Source organism: Rutidosis leptorrhynchoides, chromosome 3 (assembly GCF_046630445.1).
Source record: "Rutidosis leptorrhynchoides isolate AG116_Rl617_1_P2 chromosome 3, CSIRO_AGI_Rlap_v1, whole genome shotgun sequence".
Classification (NCBI taxonomy): domain Eukaryota; kingdom Viridiplantae; phylum Streptophyta; class Magnoliopsida; order Asterales; family Asteraceae; genus Rutidosis; species Rutidosis leptorrhynchoides.
In genome coordinates, this window is record NC_092335.1 from 69,207,858 (window position 1) to 69,227,222 (window position 19,365).

Here is a 19,365-nt window from a genome sequence, read left to right on the forward strand (position 1 = left end):
TTAACTATTAATTTTAATTATCATTATTAAATGATAAACAAATCATATTGTCTTGCACTCTTGCCATTGTAATTTGAAGAGTTAGTTCATACCCGTGATTACACGGATTTACAAACAATAAATTTGAAAACTACTTCATTAATTTTATTTATGCAAGTATAATAACTAATAATAAGTATATAGTGTAATAGTAAGTATAATCATAGTATACTAGTAGTATACTGTATATAGTATAAGTATATAGTATATGTCTAAAATAAAACTAGTAGATATATGAAATTACGATGCATTTTTGTAGGATAACCCCACCTGTTTCTTGTTGTTAGCATTTTGTTCTATAATTTTATCTATCTACATGTCATCTTAACCATTGATACGAATCAGGAAACCACCAAGACGTACAATATAGTGTACTTTGTTTTAACAAGGAGCCCAAACGTAACATTTCAACACAATCAAGAACAAACAATACAACATGTTTAACTGAACTTGTATGTTAATGGTCAAGACTCCATGCGTTGAGCTCAAGTTAAATTGTAAGATGATTAGGGGGTTTATGCATTAAGAATAAACTACGAGTTGTTTACTTTTATTTTGTATCAAGTGTTTTTCTATATGCATCTGTTTGGGAATGAATCTCTGTCTCATTGTCCTTACAAACAGACAATTTATGAAATTAAGTGATAAAGAAATAAAAAAATTTACTTACTGAATTAAGAGTTACTGAGAGATTAAGAGTTACTGAGAGATGTAAAGAAACTGATTTGTGTGAGTGGCTCCACTTTTGGTGGGTCCCACTAACTGCTGCTAAAAAAAATAAAACAGGGACGATTTGACCCATTTCACATAGGCTTCATTTAACTGGTTTGAATTCAAACATTAAAATATAGAATATATTAACATATCTGCAATCAGACCTAACCATATAAACTATGAACAAATACAGGATCGGTTTTGGTGCAATGGCTTCCAAGATCACGAACCGAATACATAATGTACTTGGCGAAAAGGTCATGGTCAAGGAGGTAATTAGTCACTCGCCAATACTCCTAAGTTCTTGTAAAGCTCTTTACCTTTTAACATGTTATCGAACATTTTTTATTAATCTGTAGAGAATGCTCTAGACATTATTTATATCTTCTTTCATGATGACAATGATACCTTTTATCCTCTTGATCCCTTTTACATTCTTATGTGATATGATCTCAGGCTTCAAGTTTAGTCCAAACTATATGCAGTTAGCTGTGAGTATTACAGTTATATACTAAAGTTTTTATTCAATTAACGTACTTCAACTGCTACGTTCCTTAAAAGTTAAATGCATGAGATTATTTTGACGTTTTCTGTTATGCGAGTCAAGGTGTAAATGTACAAGAGCTACGCGTGAGATCTGTCATAGCTGGCGTCAGCTTCCATAGTTATCAACAGGTACAAAACGTTCACATATTACAATAGTACTGCATAACTTATATTTGATTTGGGAAGAGAAGACCATAGAAAGTGCATATATCCAAGTATCCAGCTACAAGTGCATACCCAGCTTTACACACAAACCATCAAAAATAACAAAAAACACAACCCTTCCTAAGTTAGTACTACGTAGTAGTAACACAGAGAAACAAAAAAAGATGTATAGCTGGACACATCTGAGTCATACTCTTAATTAGACAAACAAATAAACACATCTTACTGCCAATTACACTTTCACATTCACCATAGAAAAACATATAACCAACAACAGCCCCTTCCCAGATATAGGTGGTGACACCTCCTCAAGAGATTTCAAGTTGGTGGTGGGCCCCGGGATTGCTCCATCATTGCCTGGTGAAAGCTGCGTACAGGTGGGCCAGTACCAAACCTTTCTGGGCTCCGGCTACGGGGACGATCCGATCCCCATCCTGAACCACCATTGTTCGGAGGGCTTCTAGCCCGACCACTTGACATGGTTTCATGAAAGCTCTTAGCCTGATACCCGCCACCTGAATCTCTATCACTGCAATCAAGTTTCAATTTTTACCCATCAATTCAATTCAAAATTCAACAAATCACAATTTAATACAAAAGTTTTTATTTTTATCACACCTGCCACGTCCTCCAAAGCTAGAACCACCTCTACCACCGTAACTAGAACCGCCGCCGCCGCCAGAGCTCCACCGTCTAGATCCACCGCCCATTCCACCGCCACGTGACGCCATCTCACGGAGCTGTGGTGGGACCTGCTGATTTGCTCCTTCCAAAATCTTCAAAAGATCTGAAGCATGTTTTGCATCTTGATCACCAAAAAACGTGTACGCCTCGCCTGTAGCACCTGCCCTACCAGTTCTTCCAATACGGTGTACATAATCTTCCACTCCCGTTGGGAAATCATAGTTCACCACCACCCTTTTGATGATTCAACATAAACATTAAAACATTTATAAAACTGATACATGTAAAAACATATGAAAAGCATCGCAAACCTGATATCTTTGACATCTAGTCCGCGAGCAGCAACATCGGTTGCTACAAGCACAGGACAACTGCCTGACCGAAACTGACTCAGCACATGATCTCTTTCACCTTGGGATTTGTCTCCATGAATAGCAGCAGCACCAAATGGGCGGGTCAGATTACGAGCCAACTGATCACACATCTTTTTTGTTGAACAAAAGATAATTATCTTAGATCCTGGTGTTTGAGATCTTATTATTTGCTCCAGTCTTCGATGTTTCTCCATGTAAGTCAAAACCTCCACATGCTGCAATGTACATCAAAACCACCAAACATAAGTCAAAATCAAGAAATGGACAAAGATGTAAACACAAATTTTTATAGGTATCAAACCCATAACTTAAAACATGTCAATCCTATTAAGCTCATACCTGCATAATGGATTATCCCTATAAAGATCATACCTGTTTAATAGATTTATTGGCAACAAGCTCGTTAATATTTCCAATGTTGACTTGAACTGGATTTTTCAGTAAATCAGCTGCAATTTTGCGGACCTCTTTTGGCCAAGTAGCAGTGTACATAAGAGTCTGTCGACGAGTTGGAAGCGCATTAACTATTTTCCTAATTTGAGGTTCAAATCCCATATCCAACATACGGTCTGCCTCATCCAAGACCAAATACGTGACCTCACTAAGGCTGACTTTTTTCATTTCAAGAATATCATTCAAACGACCCGGAGTTGCAACCACAATGTCCGTGCCACGTGCCAGCTCACTTAGTTGGGGACCCTTTGGTGCCCCACCATATAAACACTACAACAAAAAGACAATCTAAATCTTAACCAACAAAAAGCTACTTCATTTAAAGCATTCATGTAAGGAATATATATACCGTGCAAGATATATTGATCGCATTTCCAAATTTGTGGGCTTCGTCTTGAATTTGTGTAGCCAGTTCTCTTGTAGGAGACAAAACCAACACGGTTGGACTCAACTGAGGATTCTTGCGGGTCCGTTTAAGATGAATGAATCCGGGTATCAAGTAGCCCAAGGTCTTTCCGGAACCCGTTTTGGCAACTGCTACTATGTCTCGGTTTTGAAGAGCAATTGGCCACGATTGCGCTTGAATTGGAGTAGGGGCAGAAAAGCCAGCTTTAAGCACCTGTCAAAGCAAAGGTAACATCTTCAAAACATTTGTTCGGTTTTTTTAAAATTGGCCATAAAGTTTAAGACAAAAGAGGCTATACCTGTTGAAGTAACTGGGAAGGAAAACCTGTATCTTCAAAAGATGAAAAAGGAGGAGGAACATTATTTCCCTGAATATATAAGAACCCATATTAGCAATATGGAAACAAAAAGAAAAGAAAAAAACATAAGAAAATGCATGATATAATATACTATATACTATCTACAACATAAATAACCAATTTAACTGGAAAGTTCATCATTTAAGCACCTGTTGTTGCTATATTGCACAAAAAGATGCATATTAAAGAGTGAAAACTGATCATTTGACTAGAAAATTATAACACGTGCTACCAAAAGTTGCATAATTATGCACTAGAAATGGTATGATATGGATTTTTTAGTGATGTGATATATATGATGCTTACAGATACAGTTATCTCGTGCCGTCGGCGATAAGCATCTGGAGATAAACCACTTCCAGCAGATGGTGCATGAATCTGAGCAGAAGTTGGTCCCTGTTCATAAGCAACCGTGTCTTTTGGGGTATCATAGGCAGGTTCAGACTCGGTTTTTGTATTCTAACATAAGATTATAAAACATAATAAGTTTGTCTAAACAATCATAATGTTAAGAAGAAAATATGCCAAAAGACCATATATGTTTCACTATAAGCAAATGCAATGTGTAAATAGTTCACTAACAGAAAGGAACGGCAAAGAACAGGATGAACACAAACCTCATAAACTTTAGTTTCAGAAGAAAAATCTGATCCACCGTTGCCATTACTTTCATGTCTGACATCATCATTAACAACACCATCATCACGGCATTGTTCAGAGGAAATATCCGAATTTAGTGCAACTGTTGACTGGTCTTGTGGTGGATCAGGATCCTTAGGCCCAGTGGGCCTCTGATATTGGGTAACATTAGTCACTGGATTCCAAAAGTACAGATACCCTGTTTTCCCATCAACCAAACCCCTCCATGGTTTGGGAAGAGTAGGATCCACTGGTGCGTAACGAGGACCAGCAGAAGTTGCAGCAGTAGCCATATCAGCAAACCAATGTCAAGGTATACTTAACCTGGACACAACACAAATGAATATATCAGGTCCGTATAAATAACAAAATAACTATGCACTTTGGCAGTGAATAAAAGTAAAACGGAAGCCAAGCTCAGCCATATTTTAAAAAGACTTAAACAGAACCATAAACATCCTACATAGCAGATCATAATTTAGGTATAAAACCCTAAAATGACCTTTCACAGCTAAATCACATGCCTTAATTACCTCCGATAATCGATAAAATATCATGAACATACGCAACCAAAACAACTTTCCACACATGCATTTACAATCAGCTCAAATTACAACAAAAGCAACAGAAATTAATAATCTCACGTTTATTGTAAACCTATAACTTTACATAAATCTTAAAACAATAGTTAACAATAAGCAAAAATTACCACGTAAATGAAAAGCCCTAAAAAAACGGGTCATTTCGAGATACAATATATCTAGGGTTTTATCGACGAGCTAAAATACGCACATTACAATAGAACGTAAGCAGAAACCCTAATTTGATAAAAAGGTTAAATTAGAAAAGAGAAGAAGGAAGAAAAGGATACCACCTAAAGGCGCGTCGATTGAAATGGTTAAAGCAGGCAGGTATGATTGATTATTAGGCAAAAAACGGAGAGAAAAAGCAGTGGAAATGATGGAATGTGGTTTATGTATCTGGATGTTGTTCCTCTCTGGGTGGATATGGAGGTCGTATAAATGTGAAACAGAGAGGAAAAAACGCTTCGCCGGAGAAGCGTAAATGGAGAAATGAACGATCGGAGTGAAGTGAATGTATATATTTAATTACTCTGTGTGTATATATATAAAGGAAGAGAGCACGAGGGGGTATCTGTGTGTATATTAGAGCTCAACTAGTGGAGGAGCCCTCGCTCCGCGTCGGGACTCCGTTTCGAATATAATTTGTTGTGTTTGGTTCGTAAAATTATTTCGTGTTTAGCGGTTATGTCGGTTAAACCTATCTCAAGTCGTACGAAAATTTAAAAGCGGTTAAAAATTTAGGTGGATTTGTTGAGGAGTTTTATGAAAAATAAAGAAGTTACGATTTAGCCCTTGAACTTTAACTTTGGACCCCTATGGAGTTTACATTTTTTACCCTAGGAATTTACATTTGGCGCCCTAAAGTTTATAATGGTTCTCAATGTTTAGTGTCGTGTCATTGTAGATACAACCTTTTTGCACGACATATAAACGATTAAAGCATGAGAAAGAACTATTCATAAAGCCTTTGTCTTTTAGAGATGTAGAGAATAATATATGTAGAGAATAATATATATATATATATATATATATATATATATATAATGAATTACGTAGTTAATTTATAATAAGAAAAAAAGTTAAACGATAATAAAGTGAAAATTATGTGGGTGATTTAATAATAATAATAATAATAATAATAATAATTAATAATAATAATAATAATGAATAGTTGTTACTTAGTAAAAATTATGGGATCGATTTATAATGAATGAGAAGTGTAATGGTTAAAGTATAAAATGTGAAAGTTATGTGATAAGTTTGTAAAAACTATAAAGTTAAGTGTTATAAAGGGCAAGATTGGATTGTGAAAATATAAAAAGTTTGAAGGGTGTTTGTGAAACTATTAGGGCTACTATTCATTTGCTCTATATCATTTAGATATATAGAGTAATTAGTTTAAGTGAGGGTGCGTTTGTTTGCATATGAATGGGATCATAACGCTAAAACGGTCAGCATTCAGAGTGGTTGATTTGTGAATTTGAATGAAAAGTTGGTGCTTAACGACTAACGAGAGATTAAAACCCTGAATGGTTCACCTTCAATAATAACTGTGAACTATTCATAGCTTGTATTTGCCCCCTAATACCCCTTTTATATCTCACTTGCATTTGTTTCTAAGATCTTGCTTCCATCTTCCAAATCCATTGAACTCATTTCACCAGGTAATTTTACAATTCGCCTTCAATTATATTAAACTTAAAAGCCCCAATTTTTATTCTGTCTTCTACTATCATGTATAATATAATATATACTCACGCAAATATGATACGGCATAATTTTACTAATCTTCTACAGATTGTACCAGATCTATAATCCATGTAACACAACACTAAAGATTTGTTTACAAGATTTTAGTTATTTCTTATAAAAAATAAGGTCCCTATATTTTTTTTTTTTTTTTAATTCAATTGCAGTAGATGTTACTTTGATGTTATTTAGGGTTATACGACCTATGATGTTTTTGTTTGGATTCCATTGGAAGAAATAATTAATTTATTAAAATTATGTTTTTGTTTACGATCTATGCTATCTGATCTATGTTATTTTTGTTGAAAGTATATTGTTAAATTTCATCTCAAATAAAGTATTACTCGTACTAGTTAGATGCATTGTTATATATTATTGAACATTTATGCATTTTGAAAGTATAATAAAAAATTCAGTTCATTAATTTATTCAGCACTAAATGAGACTTAAGGATAAAATGGTAATTTTACGTGATTAAGAGCATTGATTCAGAATGTTTATCAAACAACAAATCTTTATTAGAACTATACTGTGCGTTTGTTTGCATCTGAATGGAATCATTCAGATCTGACCGCCGAATCGGTCGGTGTTCAGAGTGTTTGGTAAGGGCCTCTGAATGCAATGCTAGCTCTGAATGAAATCTGAACGATTCATGGAGTGGAATATATCTAAACCATTCAGTCCCCACTTCTCCCCTAAATACCTTTTATTTCTCCTTTATTTTTCCATCTCTTTCTCTTCAAATCTGTACTTCTCCAATTCTTCCTCCGATTGATTTCTTTTTCCAGGTAATTTTTCATTCGCCCACAATAATCTTCTACTATGAAACCCTAATATTTATTTATTTTTTCTTCTTTCATGTATATGTTCTCATCATAACTATTCTTGTGATTCTAATCTCCTTCGTGTAGTTGCTTCCAGTATGTTTTTCGCATACTTGTTTGTAATATTTTTTTTTTTTTTTTAAAGTCCTATTTGATTCTAATATGTTTTTCTTCCTTCGATTGATTCTAATATGTTTGTGATATGTTTTTTTAATAAAAGATTTAAGTTCCATTGGTATGGTATGTTATAGAGATATAAGAAGCAAGTGAAATTAGCAAAGAACCCATTGAATTTGTTGATGAAGACGGTGTACGGAGCTGCATAATACGAGGTCAGATGAAGAAAATGGTGTTTACGATATGATGTAGGATGAGGATGATGATGTCAGATCTGAAGAGTTTTGGTTTAAGCCTTCTTATTGAACCCGTGTATTGAAAAAAGTAGGTTAAATTGAAACTTTGATTTAAAATTAATAATTATTTGACAAAAGTCTCTTTATCTATCTATAATTATTTTACTGATTATTTATTCAACAATATATCATACACAGGGTTAAGATGGTAATTTTAATTTATTCAGAGTGTTGATTCAGAACTCTTATCAAACTGTCAACTTTCATTCAGAACCATATTGATTAAGAGTTTATGAACCATTCAGGACTCTGAACCATTCAGTGTTAAATCATTCAGTTTTATCAAATACACTATTTTATTCAGAACATTTGAACCATTCAGAATGTTGAATATTCATTGCTAAATAATTCAGTTTTATTAAACACACTCTAAATTTCATTAAATATTATACAACACAAAAAATGAATTTAAATTTGTAGTTGAAATTTACGAGCAACTATTTTTAAAAGTGTAATTATTTGTAGCGAAAAGTAGTTGTAAAAAATTGTACTTAAAATTTATTCTATTTATTTATATTTATTCTCGACTTTGATTACTCTATTTCCAACAAATAATTAACGTTCATATATCCATCTCCCCCCGAATCTACAATATTGCAGGGAAACTAGGGATTCCAGATTTCCGATCTATAATCTCCGGAGACGCAAAGTCCTCAATTAACTTCAACTGATGACAATGACGTCATCACCGTCAGCGATCGAAGGTGAAGAATCTTTCAGCAACACTTCATCTATCAAATTCGGTACACCGGAAGCCCTAGAACACGTCCAAACCCTAACTGACGTCGGAGCAATGACACGTCTTCTTCACCAATGCATTGCGTACCAACGTAACCTAGATCTACAGCTCGAAAACATCTTATCACTCCGTCCAGATCTCGATAAACATCTCAATTTCCTACAGAAATCATCGGACGTATTAGAAATTGTGAAAGCGGAATCAGATCACATGTTATCGAATGTCAATTCGACGTGTATCCTCGCTGATCAGGTATCCGGTAAGGTTAGAGAACTTGATTTAGCTCAGTCTCGTGTTAATGATACTTTACAGCGTATTGATGCGATTGTTGAGAGGTCTAATTGTATTGATGGTGTACAAAAGGCTTTAGAGAGTGAAGACTTTGAATCTGCTGCTACTTATGTTAAAACATTTCTTGAAATTGATGGTATATATAAGGATTCTGGTTCGGATCAGAGAGAGATGTTGTTTACTGCTAAGAAACAACTGGAATCGATTGTTAGACGGAGGTTATCGGCTGCTGTGGATCAGCGAGATCATGCTACGGTTTTAAGGTTTATTAAACTTTATTCGCCGTTAGCTTTAGAGGAAGAAGGATTGCAGGCGTATGTTAGTTATTTAAAGAAGGTGATATCAGTTAGATCTAAAGTTGAGTATGAGCAATTGGTGGAGCTCATGGAGCAGAATCGGAACTCGGTTAATTTTGTTGCTTGTTTGACTAATTTGTTTAAGGATATTGTGATGGCCATTGAACAGAATGTAGAGATATTGAGCAGCTTGTGTGGAGAAGATGGGATTGTGTATGCAATTTGTGAACTTCAAGAGGAGTGTGACTCTAGGGGTTCGTCGATCTTGAAAAAGTATATGGAGTTTCGTAAGTTGTCAAAATTAACATCCGAGATCAATTCGTATAAGAGTGATTTACTTTCGGGTGGGGAAGAGGAAGGGCCAGACCCGAGAGAAATCGAGTTGTTTCTTGAAGAAATAGTCACTTACACAGCTTGGTGAGGATTATACTGAGTATATGGTTTCAAAGATAAAGGGGTTAAGGGGAATCGATCCAGAAGTAACTCCCCGAGCCACTAAAGCCTTTAGGAGCGGGAATTTTAGCAAAGTTGTTCAAGACATTACTAGTCATTATGTGATCTTGGAGGGATTCTTCATGGTTGAAAATGTTAGGAAAGCAATTAAGATTGATGAGCATGTACCGGACAGCCTTACAACCTCAATGGTTGATGATGTGTTTTATGTTCTTCAAAGTTGCTGTCGTAGGTCGATATCCACATCCAACATTATTTCAGTTATTGCAGCTTTGAGCAGTGCTGTAAGTTTGCTTGGTGGCGAGTATAATGATGCTCTGCTTCATAAAATGAGAGAGCCAAACCTTGGAGGGAAGTTGTTTTTGGGTGGTGTTGGAGTGCAGAAAACTGGAACCGATATTGCTACTGCCTTGAATAACTTGGATGTTAGCAGCGAGTATGCCCTGAAACTACGACATGAGATTGAAGAGCAATGTGCTAATGTGAGTATTCATCATCCAAAACTATATGCTTACTTCCTCTTTTCATGTTTATACTAAAATTTACACTAAATTTTTTTCCTTTTAATGTCCCAAAACAGAACTCTCTGAAAGTAGAACTTTTGGTTTGGAACCTAGTGGTTGAAGTTTTAGTGTACTAAGTAGTAAGTAGGTCCTAAGTTTGTCTATAGTCTTAGAGCACTTCTGTCGTATATGTATTATGTTCTAATGTAGTCTTGATGTTGAGAATGTACACCATTAGGGAGAATGCCTCTCATAATCAGGTATATTAAAATATCAGATTTTGAATGCCAGTCCAAGGTCTTTATGTATGTGAACAAAAGGATGAACTTTACATAGTACATACTTAGGTTGGGTCCCGATACTAAGCTAGCTACTGAACATTTTATATTATCAATTATTCACACTTAAATGTCCCTCTCCCAATCACTTTACTGATTATAATACTTATATGGAACTTGTTCCTAGTGCAAACTACTTATATACCTTTCATTATGCCATTAGTTTGAGCTGACACTACTGAATTTTGATGTTGAATTTTCGTGATGTTTAATTTATTATCAAACTTAAGTTTGATGTGCTGTACTTGAACCAAAAAGTGACTAATACAATGTTGTTGCATTCAACGTCAGCCATAGTTAATAGATTGATATCTGTTTGCTCTCATCATTTGTCAAAACTATACCTATCTAGCTTCATGTTTGCGTGGAGCATGACAAAATTACTTAATCAGTTCCTTGAACATGAAGTGTTGTATCATTTTCTTTCGTATTGTAAACTATAAAGTTCTGCGTTCTGTTTTTATAAACTTTCTGTAGCGTTATCATTGGTCTCTGCAGCATTTTTACTCATTATATTGTTGATTTACGAGACGTCACGTAAGTGAAAACTAATAGACCCAGATCGTCAGATCGAGATTTAGAAGAGATGAGGCAGATTGAGAGGAGGAACGAGTTAGGCGATCTTAATAGTTTCCAATGATATCTTATTTGTTGTAGTTTTCAACTGGGATCATAATCTGGTCTGTGTCTATTAAACAAGGTTTTGAAACCTTAAACCTCTGAAAAAGGAAACAAGCATGCTGAATTTAGAAATCATTTTTACTTGGCCTGACTTCAAAGGATATATAGTCGTAATGTAAAAAGAGAATAATGTTTATCTGGCATCAGATAATAAGATGCATCATTTTTAGTTCTTAAAAAAAAAAAAAAAGATACATCACCTGATCACCTTCAGCGAACCCATTTTGCCAAGGAATTCCCTCTTTTAAGATTTGTTGCTAAATCATTTTTTTTTTCTTCCAGTTCTGCTTAATACAGTTTCACTTTACTCATCATTGCTCAGAAACTGAGTCAATGTTTTCTGTGTCTTTATTATGTTTAAGAACCGGACAACATTGTGTGAACCTGACAATAAATAATGGTTTGACATCTCTCCTTTAGGGTGACATAGTTCAATAGATCTATATTATTATCTGATGTCATATGTTGAAGGAGAGCTGGCAAATGGTCAGGTGGAGCAGACCTTGCACATGAGGATAATGGAGAACATGTTGCTGATCAAAAGATCATAAACTTATCAAAGAGGTGTAAGATCGTGAATGGGATTAGGTACTAAGTTGGCTTTTGAGGGTCTTATTTAGAGGAGGAGAATTGGATGACAATTGGATAACCCGTCAAAACATGCCTTTTTAAAATACGGGCCCAACTAGTTCAATCAACAACCGAGTCTAGTGGGTCGTTGTTTCCTTTACATCCTTTTTCTCACTTGAGTATTATAATTTTAGTAATCAATATATTTAACTTAGCTTTGAGGTTTATAATTTATTTTTACTGAAGATAATATATTTTCAGCTCAAAAGTCGTCTTTCCCAAAGATAACATTGAACATTGTTTTTTTATTTATCATAAATCACAGAAGAGGGAAATATTATATACATTACAAAGAGGATGCCTGGCTTATCTAGCACGGTGTTGGGCTGTGGGAACATGAATTGTTTTCCTGTTTACCTTCTGTTCCTTGATACTTTCATGTAGTAGTTTCCCTTGTAAAGATAAGGCGGATATCAGCAGCTGAATACTAGAAACTTGTTTACAGGTTTTGTGCCTTTAATGAGTTCAAACTGCTAACTCTTGCATTATTGGTTAATTGGTTTGTCCGTGGTACATGTCCTTTTTTAGTTACAGAAAATCAGGCTACCCGGGGAGGTTTAATGGTTGGAGCCCTGACCAGATGTCTCAGGTTCAAACCCCAAAAGTATATCTTGGGGTGGCTAGGTAAGGGTCGGAATGGTCATGGGATACCCGTATAGGCGACGTACATCTAAGTATTGAATACTCCCCTTTGCCGGGTAGGCTGGACATAAAAAAAAAAAACTTATATGTTTGGCCTAACCTGGATATCTTTCGACCATTTTCTACCCTTTCTTTGGCCACCCCAAAAGTTTGAACATGAGACCTCATGTGATAATATTGAGGACCCAACCAGTAAGTAGGCTTTATCTTGATATGGTTATGATACACATGTAATATCAACTTCTAATTGCATATGCGTTTGAACTTGTCAATGCAACTTTATCCAACTTAAATAGCTGTTTGTATCGTCGATCCTGATGTCTTTAGGCATCCTTATGTTAAAAAGAATATTGTGAATATATGGTGACACTTTTTATTATTTTTATTTTCCAGTCTTCAAGTTTAGGCAGTTTATTGATTACACACACACACACTTTGGATGACTTGACACTCTTTACCTATTTCCTTTAGACCCATTTATTTTATCGTAATTGTTTGACCCATTAGGGTCAAAACATAACCAAGATCGGCCCATTACGTGTACCAATTTTATCCTTGTTAAACTAGTTTTAAGGAAGCTTGATTATTAAAAAGTCACTTAACAATATTGGTTTTTATCAGGTATTTCCTGCTCCAGCTGATAGAGAAAGGATCAAGTCATGTCTATCTGAGTTAGTAGAGATGAGCAACGGCTTCAAAAAAGCCTTAGTTGCTGGGTTGGAGCAGCTCTTAGGTACGGTTACACACCGAATCCGACCCGTCTTAGACAATGTAGCAACCGTCGGTTACGAACTCTCCGAAACAGAATACGCAGAAAACGAGGTAAACGACCCGTGGGTCCAGAGACTTCTTCATGCTGTCGAGACTAACACAAGTTGGCTCCAGCCTTTAATGACTGGCAACAACTATGACTCGTTTATTCATTTGGTGATCGACTTCATTGTAAAACGGCTTGAAGTTATTATGATGCAAAAAAGATTTAGTCAGCTTGGAGGTTTGCAATTGGACCGAGACGTGAGGACTCTCGTAAGCCATTTTTCTGGTATGACGCAACGGACTGTTAGGGATAAGTTTGCGCGGTTAACACAAATGGCGACAATTTTGAACTTGGAAAAGGTGTCTGAGATTTTGGACTTTTGGGGTGAAAATTCAGGACCCATGACATGGAGACTGACTCCAGCTGAGGTGAGGAGAGTTTTGGGTATGAGAGTTGATTTCAAACCGGAGGCCATTGCTGCTCTTAAGTTGTGATTACGGGTTTCTAAAGATATTTAATTGAATTTGTAACAGTGGATACTTTTCTATATCTTGCTTAATATGTAACTTGGTTCGTTCATTTTTGTTAAAAAAGTGGAATCTCTTTATAGAGTCGATTAAAAAAATATGATATGTAGGTCAGCAGTATTATAACTTATTTAACTGCTTATATATTACTTGTTTTTATTTGGTAAATTGCGATGGTTTTTCAAGTTCCGGCTAGGGGGAGAACCAATTTTTTTCAGCGGGGCAAAATGTTACAAATTGTATAAACAATAGCTCAAGACATTCAAACTTTAACATACAAATACTCAAAATTTCCTTCTCGAAGCGGCAAAGGGGTTTCATATTGATAAGACAGAGGGAATAACGTCACGCCCGGACAAAAGGAATGGTAAGGATCCCTGGTAGTTGTCTTCGATTCTTTTGTATTCTTGTGTAATTGTTTGTTGTGGTTCTCATTTGGGTTGTGTTTAGGCTTTGCTTCGTTTTGTTTAGTTTGATTGTGGTTGGTTATAGTTTGTTAGTTTGGTAGTGGTTTATTGTTTATAGTCGTTCTCGTTTTGGCTCTGATTGAGTTAGCTGAGTTTTAGGTCTTTTCGAGCCATAACGTTCATCGGTTCGTGTATCAGTTTATAGAATCCTTCATTTATTGATGGAAGATATTCTAATTTTAATAGTAATCGTTATTTTAGTCAAAAAAATAATAAAGTTACTCAAAATTAGGTCGTAGAGGATCCCGATTGCACCATGCTGGTGCTAGGTCTGCCATGTCTGTGGCTATTTTGGCACGTGTTGTTAATGAGGATTGCACTTGATATTTATTGTAAAAATATGATAATGCTATGCTATCTTGTAGTGGTTATGATGAGGAATGGATAAACAAATTTAGACTCATTGTGAAAAATGATGATTGTAGAAGGGAGCATTTTATTATAATACGTATTTTTAACACATACGAAAGTAATTGCTTTCTTAGCAGTTAAATTATACTCCATAGTAACATGAAACATTGTATCAATGGTTATGAACTCATTAAAAAGGAGTAGATAGTTTAGAAGGTTCTGCACATCGTCGTGTTGCAGGGGCAGTAGGGAAGAGGGTTTTACCGTCCATGTCTTCGAATTAGGCCGAGTTTTTTGTTTTTTTTTGGTAGCAGTTGAGGTGGGGTATCCCCATGAACCACGCATGTGGTATTGGGTATTGTTGTTGTTGTAGATTTTTTGTTTTGAAAGGCGTTGTTGTTATAGTTGAGGTGAGTTATTCAATTGCGGGAGAGAAATGCGTCATTCACGTAGTGCTGTTCTCAAAAAAGTTTAAGCGAAGACTATTTATCAATTCAATGTATCAATATCAATATTCAATATCAATCAAAATAGTACTGTATAACACAAAACTTAAAATCAAACTGCTAGTAAAAAGCTTTTTTAGCCCTCATGTTTTTTTACTCCACACAGATAATTTTGTCACTCAAAATTTGCTTCACGTTTGATCAAAAGTCAAATCCTGAAGTCGTCGTCGCCGAACACAACAATCTCCATTTGTTCCATGTCTACCCTTATATTTTGAGTTATTATCAATTTGGTCAGCTTCTTCAGTTCATTTGCTACTGACAAAGATAATTGAACATTCCTGGATTAGTAGGTATCACATGCTACAATCTTCCGTTAGTTCAAGTTTCCGTTTACTGTATTAAACGTCAATCATTATTTTCACTTTCATTCAAATCTGTTTGGTCTAAATGTGTTATATGTACTGTTCCAGCATTATGCGCACCAACTGTTTGATGAAATGTCTTTGAACACAAATTCGCTCTTCGTTAGCTTATTATGTTGAAAAAGACTCATTCTATCGTATCACCATAATCAGATTGTGTATTGTAACTACCTATGAGAGGTTTTCTAACTAAAACATGGATTTTGCATCGCATTTAGCTAGGTTAATTTGTATATGAAGTTTTATTTATATATGTCACTACAAAAAAGGTTCTGTTTTGTCGCGCTTTTTAGCTCATTTGTTGACGCTCAAAAGTATAAGCTATGAAATTTTTGACGCTTCACCCTAGTGTGGAAAATATGGGCGTCAGAAATTTTGTTAAGTTTCTAACGCCAGTGGTTAACCACCATCACTAGCATTCCGTGAAAAGAACCGCCAGTGACCCCTGCAACGGGGTAACGGCTCTCGAGTGGGCCCCGCTTTTTTTTTTTTTCTTCCCCTTATTACTTATTTACACATACTACACAAACTCAATCACTACACTCTCAATCTCAAACTTTATTCAAACACAAAAATAATCACACTCACTCTCAATCTTTCAATTCAAACAAAAATGTCTAACCCAAATAACGATTTCTTCAACCATATGCTTAAAAATCCAATCCCGTCACCGAATCAATCATCTTCGAACCAAGCTAGCAATTCGTCTCCAAGCCAAACTAGTTTTTCTCAACAACAAAATTTTGTTCCATCACAACAACTATCACCATTAAAAAAAATTAAAGCGGCGCGTGAAGAATATCGGAAGCGTCAAAGTGTTTATTGGTATTTACAACCAATTAAAAAAATTGGCAAAGTGGACATAATGACACGGATGTCATTGAAGCGGCGCGTGAAGAATATCGGAAGCGTCAAAGTGTTGCGTTTACGCATTACAAAGCATGACAAGTACTTAAAGGATGTCCGAAGTTTTGTGTCCCGGATGGCGTAATGACATCCCGTGGCGTCCAATACCGGAGTCACCGATCATTTTGGGGGATGATCAACCTTTAAGGGTTGATCCAAACCCCGATCACTCTACTTTATTCGGGGAAGACGCAATCCGACGTCCACCAGGTCGACTAGCCGGTAGAAAAAGCCGAAAGAGTTCGGCTTCGTCCGACGCCACCTCGTCTTGTTCATCCGAAGAAGTTCGTTCTCAAATGTTGGTCGCCCAACAAGAAATTGCTTTAACTCAAAAACAAAAACGGCAATCGGCTTTAATGAAAGTAATGAATCGTGCCTTTCGAATTTTCAACACAAGCATCAACCCGGACTTGCCAAGGGAAGACCAACAAATACTTCAAAAGTATCGACAAAAAATGAAGACGATCTTGTTAACCGACGAAGAAGAAGAAAACACAAACACCGAAGAACAACAAAACGAAGACGAAGACGACGACCTGACACCACTCGAGTAGCTCGTTTTATTTATTAATAAGTTCGTATTTTTTTTATTATGTCACGTTTTTTTTATTTATGTATTGTCTTTTATTTTTTAATTATGTAATGTTTTAAATTTTTATTAATGTAAAGTTTTTAATTTTATTAAATAAATTGTTTTTTGTATTTTTTTATTGTATTTAAGTAAATATTTTTAAATTGGTTAAAGTTTGAAATGGAGTGTATGATTGTGAGTATTTAGTGAAAGGAATGTTAAAGGGATTGTGCTGATGTGGCAGTAAAAATGTTAGTGAAAGAGCCGAACGATTGCAAGTGGCCTTAAACAAACTAATAACCAATTTTTATGTTATAATCATTATTACAAATTGCAAGTATTCTACAGTGTAAAATAGAGAAGACTAGACACTTTTGTCTCAACAACATTCACATCCGCATTTTCTATAATTATGTGTCTGTGTTGAGGATTTTGAAAGTCCAATTAGTTAAGGTGAAGAGTAGATCACTCGAAGTTTACGGACTTAAGTCGTTAATTCAAAGTTCGGCTGCTGTATTTGTAGGCCAAGTACCAAATGCGCATGATGTGTAACGTTTAATTTCTAAACATGAAGATGCTATCGGTTCATCGGATAACCCTAATATAGGTTTCTTTCAAGGGTTAGCGGACCAAGGGTTGATTCCGTGCTCCTCCGGGTCTATAATCGGTGGAAGTTCGTCTGACATTATCTCGTGCAACATCATCTCTCGTAATGGAAAAGGTATCCATATCGACAAAGTTGACGATTTTACTAATCGCCGGATGAAAGAAACGGAAAAAGATCTCCCAAAACCGGTTGAAACGGTTGATCTTTCTTGTTGTTTTTTGGGTTTTTTGATTTTCTAGTTTGGTTGGCGTTAGTCTATAATCGTCTGTTTGAAATCTTTGTATGTTGGTCTATTGGGTTGTTAGTTTAGTTTTAGCTATTTTGGTTCGGTTGGAGTTATCGTCGAGTTGTGATTTTAACTTGCTTCAAGCCCTTGCTAGTTGTTTTGGCTATAATTGTTAAGTTCCTTCATTATCTGATGAAGGTTAACTTTTTTAATTGTATTCGTTATTTGAGTCAAAAAAAAAAAAAAAACAATTCTCTCTACTCGATCACTTCTACTAAAAAAAAAAATGAACACCAAAGAACACACTTTGCTCTTATATTTTTAAAAACATGTAAAAGTTCCAAAACAAAAAAAAAAAAAAACGAAACTTTAAAATACTTTGTAGCAAACATAACCTGCTAGTAGTCTAGTAGTATCAATTAATTTATGAATATAATTTAAATTTATAATTATATGTGAGAATTCATGGAGAACCAAAGGGAGTAGAGAACTCATGGAACCATCGACTAACCTTTCATACTTGCGTGCAAATTGATTTTTTTTTTTTTGCAGTTTTTTTTTTCTTTTTTTTTCAGATTAACTTTTTTTTTCTGTGCAGATTGACTTTTTTTTTTTTGCAGATTGAGAAAAAAATTGTAACACCCCGTTTTTCTGGATGTTGTTTGAGTTACAAGGTGTGTAACGTAATTTTTCAACCCCAAATAAAGTTTGAGTTGATGTTTCAAAGCCTTACCATTGGAAAGAATATCTTATTACGTTTCCAACGATATTTGATTCATCGAAAACGGAGTTACAGTCGAAAAGTTATGGCCAAAACAAGTTGCTAATCCTGATTTTGCTCGGCTGTCAGTATCTGTAGGTTGGAGCGGCGCTCCACCCTTTGGAGCGGCGCTCCGATTGCCCCTGATGCATTTTTCAGCCTTTTTAAAAGGGTTTAAATGAGGAGTATTATAGTCCTTTCGCATATGGACGGTTTGGGGACCTCAAAACTGATCCAAAACCTTATCCAAACCTCATTTTCTTTCATTCTTCCTCTCATCCACACACCTCAAACCCTAGAGTGAGAAGCAAGAGAGTTAGAGAGATAGAGTTTGGTTTGGAGAATAAGGAGTTGAATTTTCACCAAAACCCAAGTGTTAAAGTTGTTCACCTCGTCCACGGCTATGTTGTGGTTGTATTGGTAAGTTCTAACTCCGAGTTTCATCGTTTGATTTGAGATCCAATGTTAGGGTTTGAACTTAAATTGTCAAGAAACCCATTTAAACTCTTGAAGTGAGTTTATTGATGCTAGTAATCGGGTTTATTATTGTTGTTGGTGGGTTTTGGGTTGGTGAACGAATTAACCATGGTTAGGGCTTGTAATAGGGTGTAATCACTTAGTTTAGTGATTATAGAAGTATTGGAACCTATTTGGGTATATTTGGTTGACTAATTTTGAAATGGGTCAAAATTAGGGTTTAGGTGTCAATTTGGGCAAGATGGTGTTTAACCCTTATGATTGGGCGTAATTGGTGTATTAGGACCATTCTCACTTATGTTAGTGATTATTGGTTAGGTTGGG

At 35.5% G+C, this 19,365-nt stretch overlaps 1 protein-coding gene and 1 pseudogene across 1 annotated transcript; one reads left to right on the top strand and one right to left on the bottom strand.

Annotated features, from left to right (window-relative positions):
• Positions 1-1,617: 1,617 nt before the first annotated feature.
• Positions 1,618-5,496, bottom strand: LOC139896290 (DEAD-box ATP-dependent RNA helicase 14-like). Its single transcript, XM_071878889.1, has 9 exons — positions 5,253-5,496; positions 4,351-4,702; positions 4,046-4,198; positions 3,680-3,748; positions 3,325-3,594; positions 2,895-3,245; positions 2,460-2,737; positions 2,083-2,382; positions 1,618-1,993 (listed from the first exon to the last, which is right to left on the bottom strand). Exons 2-9 carry the CDS (start codon positions 4,669-4,671, stop codon positions 1,783-1,785), a joined length of 1,953 nt encoding a protein of 650 aa, XP_071734990.1. The 5' UTR covers positions 4,672-4,702; positions 5,253-5,496; the 3' UTR covers positions 1,618-1,782.
• Positions 5,497-8,531: 3,035 nt separating this feature from the next.
• LOC139896291 (conserved oligomeric Golgi complex subunit 4-like) lies at positions 8,532-13,910 on the top strand (annotated as a pseudogene).
• The last annotated feature ends 5,455 nt before the right edge of the window (positions 13,911-19,365 follow it).